The 13,149-nt window shown below is 45.8% G+C and overlaps 1 protein-coding gene across 1 annotated transcript; it reads right to left on the bottom strand.

Moving 5' to 3' along the window:
• Window positions 4,670-6,974, bottom strand: LOC8080683. Its single transcript, XM_002460654.2, has 6 exons — window positions 6,649-6,974; window positions 6,462-6,528; window positions 6,102-6,150; window positions 5,614-5,658; window positions 5,359-5,455; window positions 4,670-4,988 (listed from the first exon to the last, which is right to left on the bottom strand). The coding sequence occupies exons 1-5, from the start codon at window positions 6,907-6,909 to the stop codon at window positions 5,389-5,391; spliced, it is 489 nt and encodes a 162-aa protein (XP_002460699.1). The 5' UTR covers window positions 6,910-6,974; the 3' UTR covers window positions 4,670-4,988; window positions 5,359-5,388.

Raw genomic sequence — 13,149 nt, 5'->3', positions numbered from 1 at the left:
GTGCTGACCATTCCTCCTCGGTCAGCAGGAGCTTGGGCTTCTCCTTCTCCGGCGCCGGTGTGATGCGGCTCTCTGCTACCCGCAGCCGCCCGGCCACGTCCTCTAGAGACAGCGTGGAGATATCCAGCATGGTCTCGATGGACATGGCGAGCTGCGAGTATCTTGCCGGCACGGTGCACAACAACTTGGTGACGAGGTCCTCGTCGTCCACCTTCTTGCCGTAGGTGGCCAGTTGCGTGGCCAGGGACTGGAGGCGAAGAGTGAAGTCCTCCACCGATTCCCCGGGCTTGAACTTGATGTCGTTCAGCTCCCTGCGCAGCTGCTGAATCCTCGCCCTCTTAGCTCGATCCGAGCCAATGCGCAGGGACTCCAGCATCTCCCAGGCCTGCTTCGCGGTGTCCTTCGCGCCCAGCGCCTCATGGTACTCCGCCGGCGTCAAGGCCATGAGCGCCTCCATGACTCCCACCTGGGCATCCTCGGTGCGGTCATCCTCCTCAATCGCCCGCCACCACTTGCGCGCGCGAAGCTTCCACTTCATCTGCGTTGCCCACTCACCGTAGTTGGTGCGGGTGAGCATGGGCCAGGAGCCGCTGCCACCGACCTCCTTCACCACGCGCACCTCCACCTGCGGTGGCGCCGGCGGGAGCTGTCGCTCACCACCCTCCCCGCCACCATTCCGGCCCGCACTCTCCGCCATTGCTGGTCAGAGGACCTAGCTATGGCTTGTACGGCTCCGATACCAATTGTTGTGCACCGTGCCAGCAAGATACTCGCAGCTCGCCATGTCCATCGAGACCATGCTGGATATCTCCACGTTGTCTCTAGAGGACGTGGCCGGGCGGCTGCGGGTAGCAGAGAGCCGCATCACACCGGCGCCGGAGAAGGAGAAGCCCAAGCTCCTGCTGACCGAGGAGGAATGGTCAGCACGCATGAAGGAGAAGAGGCGGTCCGGGGAAGGCTCCAGCCGTGGTGGCGGCGATCGCGGCGGCGGCAAGCAGCAGAGCAAGGGGCCGGCGGACAAGAGGAAGAGCAAGTTCATTGCCACTCATTCAGTTCCAGTTTCAGTTCAAGTCTGAAATTGTGTGTGTGCTGTGTGCGTGTGTAGTAGTAGCTCAGGGCTTTCCTTCTACCTTGGAGCAGGGGAGAGGGAGAGGGGAGGAGAGCAGGTGCTGCTCACCTCGGTGCAGGGTTGTTGTGCCAACAAGTGGTATCAAAGCCGTACAAGCCATAGCTAGGTCCTCTGACCAGCAATGGCGGAGAGTGCGGGCCGGAATGGTGGCGGGGAGGGTGGTGAGCGACAGCTCCAGCCGGCGCCACCGCAGGTGGAGGTGCGCGTGGTGAAGGAGTTCGGTGGCAGCGGCTCCTGGCCCATGCTCACCCGCACCAACTACGGTGAGTGGGCAACGCAGATGAAGTGGAAGCTTCGCGCGCGCAAGTGGTGGCGGGCGATTGAGGAGGATGACCGCACCGAGGATGCCCAGGTGGGAGTCATGGAGGCGCTCATGGCCTCGACGCCGGCGGAGTACCATGAGGCGCTGGGCGCGAAGGACACCGCGAAGCAGGCCTGGGAGATGCTGGGCATGGCCCAATCGATGATGAAGGCCAAGAGCATGCCGCCGGAGTTCTGGGGGGAGGCAGTCACCACGGCCGTGTTCATCCTGAACCGGTCACCAACGAAGGCACTGAAGGGAGTGACACCGTACGAGGCATGGCATGGGCGCAAGCCTAATGTCTCGTACCTGAAGACGTTCGGCTGCATCGGGCACGTCAAGAAGGTGAAGCCTGGACTGGCTAAACTCGAAGACAGGAGCGTCAAGGCGGTGTTTCTCGGCTATGAGTCGGGGACGAAGGCTTACCGGCTCTATGACCCGATTCGGGGTAAAGTGCTGGTATCCAGGGACGTCGTCTTCGACGAAGCTGCAGCCTGGAGGTGGGAGGAGGCCAAGGCCGGAGGTCGACGAGGCGACGGAGGGATCCGGGACTCCTTCACCGTGGAGCACCTGGTGATCCATGGCCACGGCGAGACAGCAAGGCAGCCGGTGACCGGGGAAGCGCCCAACGGGGCGGCAAGCGCTGAGCCGCCAGCTGCGGTCGAAGCAGAGGAGCCTCCTAGCCCGGGCGGGGCTGGGAGCGTGGGCGTGCCAGGATCGATGGGGGATGAATCCCCTGTCTCGCCTGCGCAGAGGACGCCGACGACGGCCACGGTTGAGTATGCCTCGCCGCCGTCCGATGTCTCTGAGTTCGTGGACGCTTTCCACGAAGGGGAGGAGGTACGGTTCCGCAGGATCGACAACGTCATCGGGGAAGCAGAGGTGCCGGGCCTGGCGGCTCGTGGGCTCGGCAGCGACGCTCTGCTCCTCATGAGTGCGGAGGAGCCAACCACGTTTGCCGTTGCGGAGCGCGACGCGGCGTGGCGCAAGGCGATGCTAGAAGAGATGGAGGCCATCGAGCAGAATGGGACCTGGGACTTGGTCGATCCGCCGGCAGGCTGTCGGCCGATCGGGCTCAAGTGGGTCTTCAAAGTGAAGCGGGACGAGCGCGGCGCAGTGGTGAAGCACAAGGCGCGACTCGTGGCCCGTGGATTCGTGCAACGCGAGGGGATTGATTTCGAAGAAGTTCTCCGACCCAAACGCCTGTCGCAAGTGCGGCAAGGTTGGGCACTGGGCGCGGGAGTGCCCAGAGCGCAAGGAGAAGAAGGATGAGGCGCACCTGGCTCAGGACGACAGTGACGGTGATCACGCACTCCTGATGGGTGTATACTGCGCAGGGGCGTGCGGTGAGGCAGAGCTGGAGGTGGTGGAGCAGAGGAGTGCACCGCCGGTCATCCATCAGCTCGAGGAGCCCCGCGTGCAGGGGCAGGCTCATCTGGGAGTCGTCGGGGAAGAGACGGAGCAGCGGTGGTACCTGGACTCCGGCGCCAGCAACCACATGACTGGTCTTCGGGCGGCCTTCTCCGAGCTGGACGAAGGACACACAGGGAGTGTCAAGTTCGGCGACGGCTCGCGGGTTCAGATTCGTGGGCGCGGCACAGTGCTGTTCCGGTGCAAGGACGGCGAACACCGCGCGCTCACGGACGTGTACTTCATCCCGGAGCTGCGTTCGAGCATCATCAGCCTTGGGCAGATGGACGAGCACGGAGCGGAGGTCATCATCCGCAACGGCTTGCTCAGGATCAAGGACCAGGATGGCCGACTCCTGGCGAAGGTACAGAGAACGCGTAATCGTCTCTATCTCCTTGATCTGAAGGTTGAGCAGCCAGTGTGTCTGGCGGCGGCGTGCGCGGAGGAGCCCTGGTTGTGGCACGGCCGGCTCGGCCACCTCAACTTCGACGCACTGGGGCGGCTCGGGAAGATGGTGACCGGCATGCCAAGCATCAAGCACGCCGGGGAGCTATGTGATAGCTGCCTCGCCGGGAAGCAGAGGAGGATGGCGTTCCCCAAGGCGGCCAAGTATCGCGCGGCGGAACGGCTCGAGCTGGTCCACTTGCGGGCCCATTACGCCGGCGACGCACGGAGGCCGGCGCTACTTCCTGCTGCTCGTGGACGACAGCAGCAGGTACATGTGGCTCCGGCTGCTGTCAAGCAAGGACGAGGCAGCGGACGCCATCAAGGCCGTCAAGGAAGGCGCAGAGGCGGAGTCTGGGAGGAAGCTTCGGGTGCTGCGTACCGATCGCGGCGGCGAGTTCACGGCGGTGCAGTTCGCCGAGTACTGCGCAGGCGAGGGAGTTGAGCGCCATCTTACTGCGCCATACTCGCCACAACAGAACGGTGTGGTGGAGCGGCGGAATCAACAGTAACAGCACCAGTAGGACTGGAAAGTCATTCTTTGCCTCCTTTGAAGAAGCCACCTTATCATTCTGGGACCTGAAGAACATAAAAAGGCAAGTAGGCAAAACATAAAGCAACGATATTTAATGCTGAAGATTTGAAGAACAAATCCAGAAAGCATTTCCACATACTTAGGTCTCCTAGTTATTTACCAAGTATCATCTCAGGACAAATTTTGAAGTACATGCAGCCCTCCAAAGAGTGATGAAGGAACCGATTACCTTATTATCAATATGGTCATCTGATTGCTTTTCTGTTAGAACCACTAATACAGCATCTGATGTTTTCAACTATCACTTTTTCTGTGTAATCAAAAGATTCAAAAGATTATCTGGAAACAAACTAACACTGGTTCTCAACATTCACCAAAACAAACATTCAGTTTGTCTAGTATAGAAGAGGCAAAATAGGAACTACATCAGCTCCACACTAAGAAGTGCATTTGTTCCAGTGTTACCTATGGGTACTATACTACATGTAGTGCTGTAGCTACTAGTAGCGAAATGTTTATTGATTTTAATGAGTACACATTATATGTTTTGTGATGCTACAAATTCCAAAAAATACATAAAAATCGAGAGATGACTGGTAATAAGGCTAAACAGATACCACCCAGGGTCCAGCAATCTTTTTGAAATCAGTTTTTCTAACCCTGACACCATCAAGGACAAGAAAGTTGTGTGCAGAGTCCTAATGTAGGAGCAAAGTAGCAAAGGTATTTGGAACATTTGGGATCACAATTTTTGAACTGCCTAAAAAAAGGAAGTTAGGAAGTTACCATTTTCGTGTTAAGCTCAAGTCCGAATCTAAATAAAGATAAGAAATGGTAGAGCAAAGATATATAACAGGAAAACCTCTATTGCCATTTCCCTCCAATTTACACAGACAGTCCATGGGCTGAATGACCCATTTTACATACAAACTTCATGCACGCATCACAAGAAGATAAAGATGTTTTCAATAAATGCATATTATAGTTTACAAGTACAGATAAGATGGAAACATAAATCAAATCAAGAATTAGTAGTGTTTTATCATGCCATGAAAAGGGGAAGTCCTCTGGTCCTCCTTTGTTGCTATAAGCCACTTCTATTTCCAGCAGTTGGTTGCCTTGGAACTAAAATGCATGACATATATTTGGTATATGAATTTCCTTAGAACCTGAAGCAATATAGAAGAATCAGTACATGTGCAGCACAGCGGGAAAATAACCAGTAGTCTATAACTCTGTATTCATGTCAAATCAAAATTAAACACATGCTGAACTAGTAGTCTGTATTGATGTCAAAAGTAAACATTCGACAAACATTCAGCAAAGATGGTGGATAATAAGCCATTAGGTATTATCTTAGAGTTATTGAGTACCTTCCTACATTTCAAATTAGTTGGTGATGGTACATATAAAAACATAACATAAATGGGCCTATCAACAGATGCACCTGCACCTGTACCTGTACAGTAAGGCGTCCATTCACCAAAGCCTACTCATAGTAACCCAAAAGGCACGTCACAGATTTCCAGTGGTAGTTACCTTGTATGAGGTACTGATAGTATCCATAAACTAGGGAAGGCGAAGCAATTGACTGACAACCAAATCTAATGAATCAACATTCTTCCGTAGAATCTTCCTTTCAAAATATTAAGATTTAACAAGTAACTCCGAAATGAACAGCATTAAGCTAGCTACAGAAAGTACACAAATTGGGAGAATCATATTAAGATGGCCACTCACCAATTCCACAGCATATAATAGAACTAAATTTGTCAGGAACTAACAAAAGGATACAGTTGCATAGCTAAACTTTCCAAGCCTCTCATTTCTTCATTCAACCTGCAAAAGTATATTGAATAAATTTCTTCCCTACCATAGGCTTTTCCCAGTCCCTTATTTGTCATAGTCAGTGACAGGCAGGCTCCATGTGCCAGTAATGGATAATAAGAGATTGCAAAATTTTGCAATCGAAAATAAGAAATTGCCCCTATATTATCAGAGAATGCTAGCAAGAATAAAAAAACACAAAATGGGCTAACCATTGCAAATATATAAAAAGAACATTATTCCGACAAAGAAGTACACATTTTTCATACATCTTTTGCTTTTAAGAATCACAGTAGTCATGTAATCAGCAAGGATTTTAGCCAATATTGACAGTTCGCTATTAATTCCAAAATCATTACTATTCAGAGCTAGAACATAAGCTGCCTACATATTGTACTAGCACAGTAAAGCATGCCAAGATGAAAGATGAAGAACATTTTGGTCAAGCTAATCACCTCAAGCACGAATTGATGTATTTATTTCCTTTCGAAGATGCTTCAAGTGCTGCAAAACATAATATAGTAGAGGTAATGATCACAACTGGAGCACCAACAAAGCAATGGATGTTCAGACATTTCAGTCCAATGAAATCATATATGATACAACCCCAAACAGAGCAAGCTACATCTTACAGAAATCCACACACCAACCTACGGAAACCTTGCAATCAATGCTGCTACGTTAAAATATGCGACCTCTGATTTGGAAGGCTCGCACTTTCCAATATCAGAGATTTAGTTTCCCCCAACCCGAACATAAAAATCCGAACAATCGAGAGAAGAGACTAGTAGATGTCAACAGTCTCGCGGCCTCACCGGATTCCTGTAAGCGGCCGACGACGTCCCCCAAGCACTCCATGTTCTCCGCGGACGTCGAGGTGACCTTCGGTTCCGCGCGTCAAAACAGTAAGATTCATCGTAATCTATCAGTGAACGGGAGCAGTACTAGCAGCAGAGCTCCAAAAGCCCGCCCCGTTTTGTAAGTTAAAGAGAGGGTGCGTACGTTTGAGAGGGCGACGCGGAGGGAGGCGAAGAGGGAGGCGTAGCTCTCGGCGATGGCAGCCGCGTCCCGCTCCACCGCCTCCATCGCCGCCGCGACCTCCCGCGCCCCGGGAGGCGCCGGCGCCGGCGCCTGCGTTCCCGGGGCAACACCGGCTGTGGCGGAGGAAGAGGGTAAAGGCTCCACAGTAGAGAGACCCTCCGGGGGTGGCGGCGGCGGCGGATCACGGAACTCTCCGGCGGCCGCGGCGGGTTCCATGTCCATCTCGTTGTCCTGTCCGGTTGGGATTACTGTGCCGTGGAACGGAAAGGAGACGGAGCGTCGAATGTACAGTATGTAATGTGACGTGTCTTGACCCGTCAGGTGCCGGATAGAGCCTGACGTGAATTTCATTTCAGTAAAATTTCAATGCACAGTAATATAAAAACTATACGAAGTTAAAATATACAAACTAACATACTATTCTGATCCACTTGTAAATAAAAAAGCATAAATTATTTTAAAAAAAAACATCAATTCGCTATATGTATTATCAATATGTACTTCTTTTTATTTTTTCTTGGCCACCGTCTGCTCTGGCCCACCCTGGTGACTCACTGTGTCTCGCCAACGCCCGCTGCGCTGAAGACGTCGTGCTCGAGTTTGGCCCGGGCACCCGCTCGCTCACCGTCACGCTGCTCCACACATACGCTACCATCTCCACTATCGAGAAGGTCCGTAACATTTGTTTTGTGTGTTGTTTCCGTAGCTGGGCTGTGTGCTAAATGTCGTTTGCTGAAACTTATAGAGACCTCCTGAAATGAATTGGAATTGTGTGAAATGGTTCAACGTGTTTGGATGAAGAAAGTGGGTGATGCAATACTATCCTTGATGAGTCAATAACTGCGAGTTGCCCATTGTCAGTAAGTGATGTTGTAACATCGCTAAATAAATTAGAGAACATTGTATATATTACGCGAACATCACTAAATACATCATATAACATCATCTGTATATTACACGAACATCGCAAAAAAACACCATAAAACATCATCATGTATAGTATATGAACATAACATCTCATAAAATACAAAAATTTAAAAATAAACATTTAATAAATAAATAATTAAGTAGTATAAAATTATAAAATAAAAATAATTATAAAATACATAAAGACAAAGATAAAAAGGGTAAAGAAAGAAAAGGAAAAATAATAAAATATAAAAAATGAAATAAGACAAACAATTAATTAATTATAGTAAAATCAAAAAAGATATATAAAAATGAAAGGAATAATGTAAAATAAAAAATAAACAAAAAATACAAATACAAATAAATAATTAAAAGTACGAGCAAAAATAAAAATAAGATAAATAAAGATATAAAAGTTGGAAAGAAAAATAAAAAAATCACATAAAACAAAAAAAATTAAAATAAATTAACAAAAGGAAAACAAAATAATAAAAAAAGGAAATGAAAACAATAAAAGGAAATAAAAGAAAATATACAAAATAAAAAGAATAATAAAAAATCAAATAAAACAAAAGGAAAAAAATGAAGCACGGAAAGAAAAAAGAGATAGGAAAAAGAAAGGAAAAGAGAAAGAAAAAATAAGGAAATGAGAAAATATGAAAAAAAGAAGAATAAAGTTGAAAAAGATAAGAAAACTTACGTACATGAGAAGAATAAGAAAAAAGAAAAAAGAAAGAGAAAAGAAAAAAAAGAAAAAAATAAAGAGAAAAGAAAACTTACGTACATGTATTGTGGTACTGTGCTGCAATTCCCGCCCGAGTTTAGTTCCCACACATTGCGTGTGAGATGTGAGTGCGTGGGGCCCACCTGTCGGCGCAGCTTGCTGGAGCGGGAGGGGGACGCGGCGGAGGCACGTTGAAGTGCGTTGTTGGCGTCTCCTGTTTGATCTTTTTAGGAGTGAGATTTCTTCCCTCATGAAATGACACGTTTTTAGCACCCCATGACACCATCTCCAACAATACCAAAAAAACAATCCTCTCAAATCTAAAAATAGTGGCAAAAGATCCAATTAAGATGAACTTTCTAGCTTTGGTGATGACAATCACCTGCAACCATGCTAATTGTTGCCGTCATCTTGACACCTTGATAAGAAAAGAGAACCGTGACTTAAGTATTGGATAGTGGGGCAACCATTGATACAACACTTCAACTATGGTAGTCTGCTATGCTATGTGATGAGAATGATAATCGGTATATTGCTGCAAGTGAAGTGGGGTTAGGGCTCATAAAAACAATGAGAACATGGTTTGAGTAATTTTAACCACGATAGCTGTTTCGAGATAGTGCAGCTTTCTATGCAGCAATTTGTACTTAGAGGGTATGTATGATGTAGTTATATCAACTTTTTGTTGCTAATTTATCTTCCTACACTATTTCAGCAGATGTTTGGAAGATTTTTGCCAAATCAATGTTGAAATGTGCTTCTTCCATCTATTTTTTTTAAAGATTTACTTTCAACAGTAGCTAAGGGTTAAAATGGTCTAGTAAGAACTGATCACAAATGTTCAAACTTTTAACAGATTGTTTGAACTTTGTTGGTACTTAAGTTACAGTCAACACCCCTAGTTTGATGCAAAAATTGGTTGCCCCAATTGTAGATACAATATCGTGACTAATATTTGTATGAATTTGTAAAAAAAAACAATAACATAATATCTACTACAAGTTTTGTTTCTACACACTAATTTTTAAAACATTTCTATGGTGTGAAAATATTAGATATGGTGTTATGATAATGCATTTAGAGCATCTTCGAGTGACTCTTTATATCCTTCCTAAATGCTAGGAATAAAGATTTTGATCTAAATATAGCTATCTTCTATTTAGGATTTTTCGCTAACCAAATATAGAAGACGAAAATGACTCTCTAGAGTGCACATAGGAGTGAAAAGATATAGAAAACAATTTTTATACAAATGACTCTTCAAATAATAATTTAGAGAGTGAGATTTAGAGGATCTTGGAGATGCTCTCAGATTAGCTAATAAGCACACCAAGAGATGAAAAGTAGAGAAGTATGGAGAGACTATAAATGTCAAGAGACTAGACACAGTCATGAATGTTGTAAGGATAAAAAGTGCCTTGGCAAATTTTGAATCCAATGGCTAATAACTATTGCATTGAAAAAAATATACTTAAATTACTCATCGTTTTAGAGATACATGTGGAACTTTCTCGTGATGTTTGGCAAATGGAATAGAAAAATGATATCCCCACATCTGAGATCCGAAGTTCGATGGGTTTTTCTCTATTAAGGTAAAGATATAGGTCAATTTTATTATCATGGATTTGTTAATGGGGCAAAAGCTAGACCCAGCGGGTATATGGGTATGGATCTGAGTGTGTAGTATCCAAACACGCAAACCCATGAGTTTTTTATAAACCCAATTCACCATATCATCACACAATAAAATTATAGTACACAAAGTATGAAATGTAAAATAAAATAAACAAAACAAAAAATATATATGCTCTATACGTTTTTTAGCAGAAGCTCCTTATGTGAAAGCTGCAGTTAGCTAGTGAGTCTTAGTGCATGCGCTCAGTCCGTTTGGACTTAAGGATATGATGGGTGTTGACACTGAGCATTAGCAGGTCGTGGCCCAGTGCATACTGGAGCTGAGTGTTTCTATCACAACTTGCAAACGTCTATTGCGGAGGCACGGTAACACACAACATGAATCCCACCTCGCTAACGCTAAGTGATTCAACTTTAAGTATTTTGGTTTGCTATAAAGTAGACGTGCTTACTTCACTGGATGACCATCTTGTGGCGTACTGTGGCGGGCACAAGCAACTTATTAGATACCTGTGACCCGATGGACATGGGTTTATGCATAAAATTAAACTCATGACGAATCATGGTTTTTTAGTGGGTATATTTTATGTTTATGGGCACGAGTTTAGAACGGCAAAACCTAGCGGGTTTGCACCTGGTTGCCGTCTTTAATTCCACCCTTTAAAAGGTAACATTGTATCTCATTACATCTTATTTAATCATTTTCTTAGCCCAATCCAACCTCTCATTACCCATTTGCCAAACATTGCCTCAGATTACTTGTTAGTGGATACTTCGTGGCCTAATCTTTTTGATGATACAATATGTTTTATATCACGGTATAACTTACATATAAAAGCTACAAAGTACTTAGAGCATCTCCAAGAGTATCCTATAATCCACTCCTCAAATCTTTAGTTTTAGGAAATCGATAAAAGTTTTAGGAAGTGTAAAATCTTGTTATCTCCAACAGTTCCTTAAAAATGCTTTCCTAAACTCTAAGACTTGGGCCCACCTCTACCTAATCTTAACCGTACCCCTTCATTTTCCCGTGAACGGACTCCCACGGCGCCGCCAACCCCCTTCGCGCGATCGGCTTCGTCATCTCGCGCGATCGTGCTCCTCCTCCCGTGCGCGGACGGCAAGTGCGCTGCCGTAGGTGATCTTCTCCGCGTGCGGCAAGAGAGCTTCTCCACCCAACAGGTATTCAACCTTCCATCCATCCCTCCTCGATCTAGGTCCTCAATTGTTCATACAACATCGGTACAATGGTTCTCTAGATTCACAGCGAAACAATTGTTGATCAGGAATCATGCCTAGGAAGAGATCCCGTGCGCAACGACAATTGGATGAGTCATCATCCGATGATGATGCTACTCTGATTTCTTCGCTTGCTCAAATTGTTGAAACCGCTAGCAACGAAAAAGGTCCACATGGTGGCTCTGTCATGGGCCATAGAGTTCTTTACCGTGATAGAGAAGGCGGCCATAAAAGGATGTTCCAAGATTATTTGGCTGAGAATCCAACATACACTCCCGAACAATTTCGTAGAAGGTTATTTCTCTCAAATTTCAGAATAGTTTTTTTATGTGATGAATTATTTTGTGTGTTCTCAAAGTTCAATTACATATTGTTCAGGATGTCCAAGGATCTTTTCGTACGCATAATGAATGCCGTAGAGGCGCATGACGACTACTTTGTGAAGAAAAGAAATGCAGCCAATGTAGTTGGCTTGAGTCAATTAGTAACCATCAACAAATTACCAAATGATGAAAATTAATAATGTGAACATGTGTTACCTTGTCTTCGATAGTAACACCACTTTGATTTCTACGGGTAATCGCTTCATAACACGAACAAAACTTATTCACTTGAGTTTGAATGATGAGCCATCTATGCATAATTGAACTTTGTGACCTTGGAATGTTACGCTTGTTGTGCTCATTAAAATAAGCAAGAACTCTACCCCAAAACCTCGTCCGATTTTGATTGGCCCCGTGGAGAGGATCTTTGCTAGCATTCAACCATGCCGAGCAAACAATTGCGTCTTCATCGGAATTAAAATTTTTAGCCCTCTTTACCTTGGTACCAACCACTTGCATGTCGAGATCGTCACTGATATTGTCAGTTTCCTGAGGAGTGTTTGGAATTGACAGGTTACCCAAACCATCAACTTGTCCATCGGCCAGAATTCCCGACAAAAAGTCATCTCCTTGCGTCTCCATGAGTCTAAAAAAAAAAACTATGCAAGTCTTACCTGAATCAACATGTCCATCGGTATTTAAAAAAATTACTGTATGTAGATTCTAGACAAAGAACGATGTTCCTACTGAATCAAGTACATACTGAATGTTCCTAATGAAAACTACTTGATTAAAAGGAAGAACATAACAGTACTGCATGTGGGCGATTTCAGTAACAATTCAAAATCAATCCATGTTAATAAAACTGAAAAAAAACAAACTATACGCAGCAACTACCGATGTGCTTCGCAAGAACAACAACACAAGATCATCAAGTACTGAATATCAGATATCAACGATTCCGGGAGATGGTCATCTCGATTGGCAGATCAAGAACCCTAGAAAGATGAACGACCATACGCGAGCGATGAAGATTACCTCCTGGCGATCTCTCCTCCTCGGAATATCTCCTACTCGCCGGCCACGATCTCTTCTCCAACCAGGCCGGCGCGCGATCGATCTTGGCGAGATCGGTCCTGGCGAGATCGAGTTCCTCCTCAGTGACGGCTCTTGGCGAGATCGACGTCCTCCTCGCGACGGTCAAGTGACCCTGAACGATCTGGAGTGCTAGATATATATGGCCGGGCTTCGACAAGTTTTTTTCGGCGTGTAAAGAAAAGCCGCGGGAAAGAATTTTCACGTAACGCGAAACAACGACGGCCGAGCGAGAGAGGAAATACGCAGTGAGAATTGACGCGTAAATTTCCGCCCTACGGGAGTATTTTACCGCAACTCAGGATTGGGTTTTAGGAAACCGTTGGAGATGGGTTTTTCATGTTTTATCACAATTTTAAGAATACCAACATGTTTTAGGATACTCTTGGAGATGCTCTATGTATATACTTCCTCTGTTCTACTCCATAATGTTTTAGTTTTTAAAATACATTGTTTTGATATCTATCTAGATATAATTAATATATATTTAAATGCATAGCAAAAGATATATATCTAAAAACTCAAAGCGTCTTATAA

Source organism: Sorghum bicolor, chromosome 2, assembly GCF_000003195.3.
Source record: "Sorghum bicolor cultivar BTx623 chromosome 2, Sorghum_bicolor_NCBIv3, whole genome shotgun sequence".
Classification (NCBI taxonomy): domain Eukaryota; kingdom Viridiplantae; phylum Streptophyta; class Magnoliopsida; order Poales; family Poaceae; genus Sorghum; species Sorghum bicolor.
The sequence above is the reverse complement of the archived record's forward strand: the minus strand, read 5'-3'. Positions and strand labels throughout refer to the sequence as shown.

Bases quoted from the DNA above. Each gene is read 5' to 3' on its own strand.
- LOC8080683 (XM_002460654.2), bottom strand. From the start codon at position 6,909: ATGGACATGGAACCCGCCGCGGCCGCCGGAGAGTTCCGTGATCCGCCG. The intron at 5,659-6,101 runs GTGATTAGCTTG...ATACTTTTGCAG, and splicing joins TACATCAATTCGTGCTTGAG to GTTGAATGAAGAAATGAGAG. The intron at 5,456-5,613 runs GTATCCTTTTGT...ATATTTTGAAAG, and splicing joins GAAAGTTTAGCTATGCAACT to GAAGATTCTACGGAAGAATG.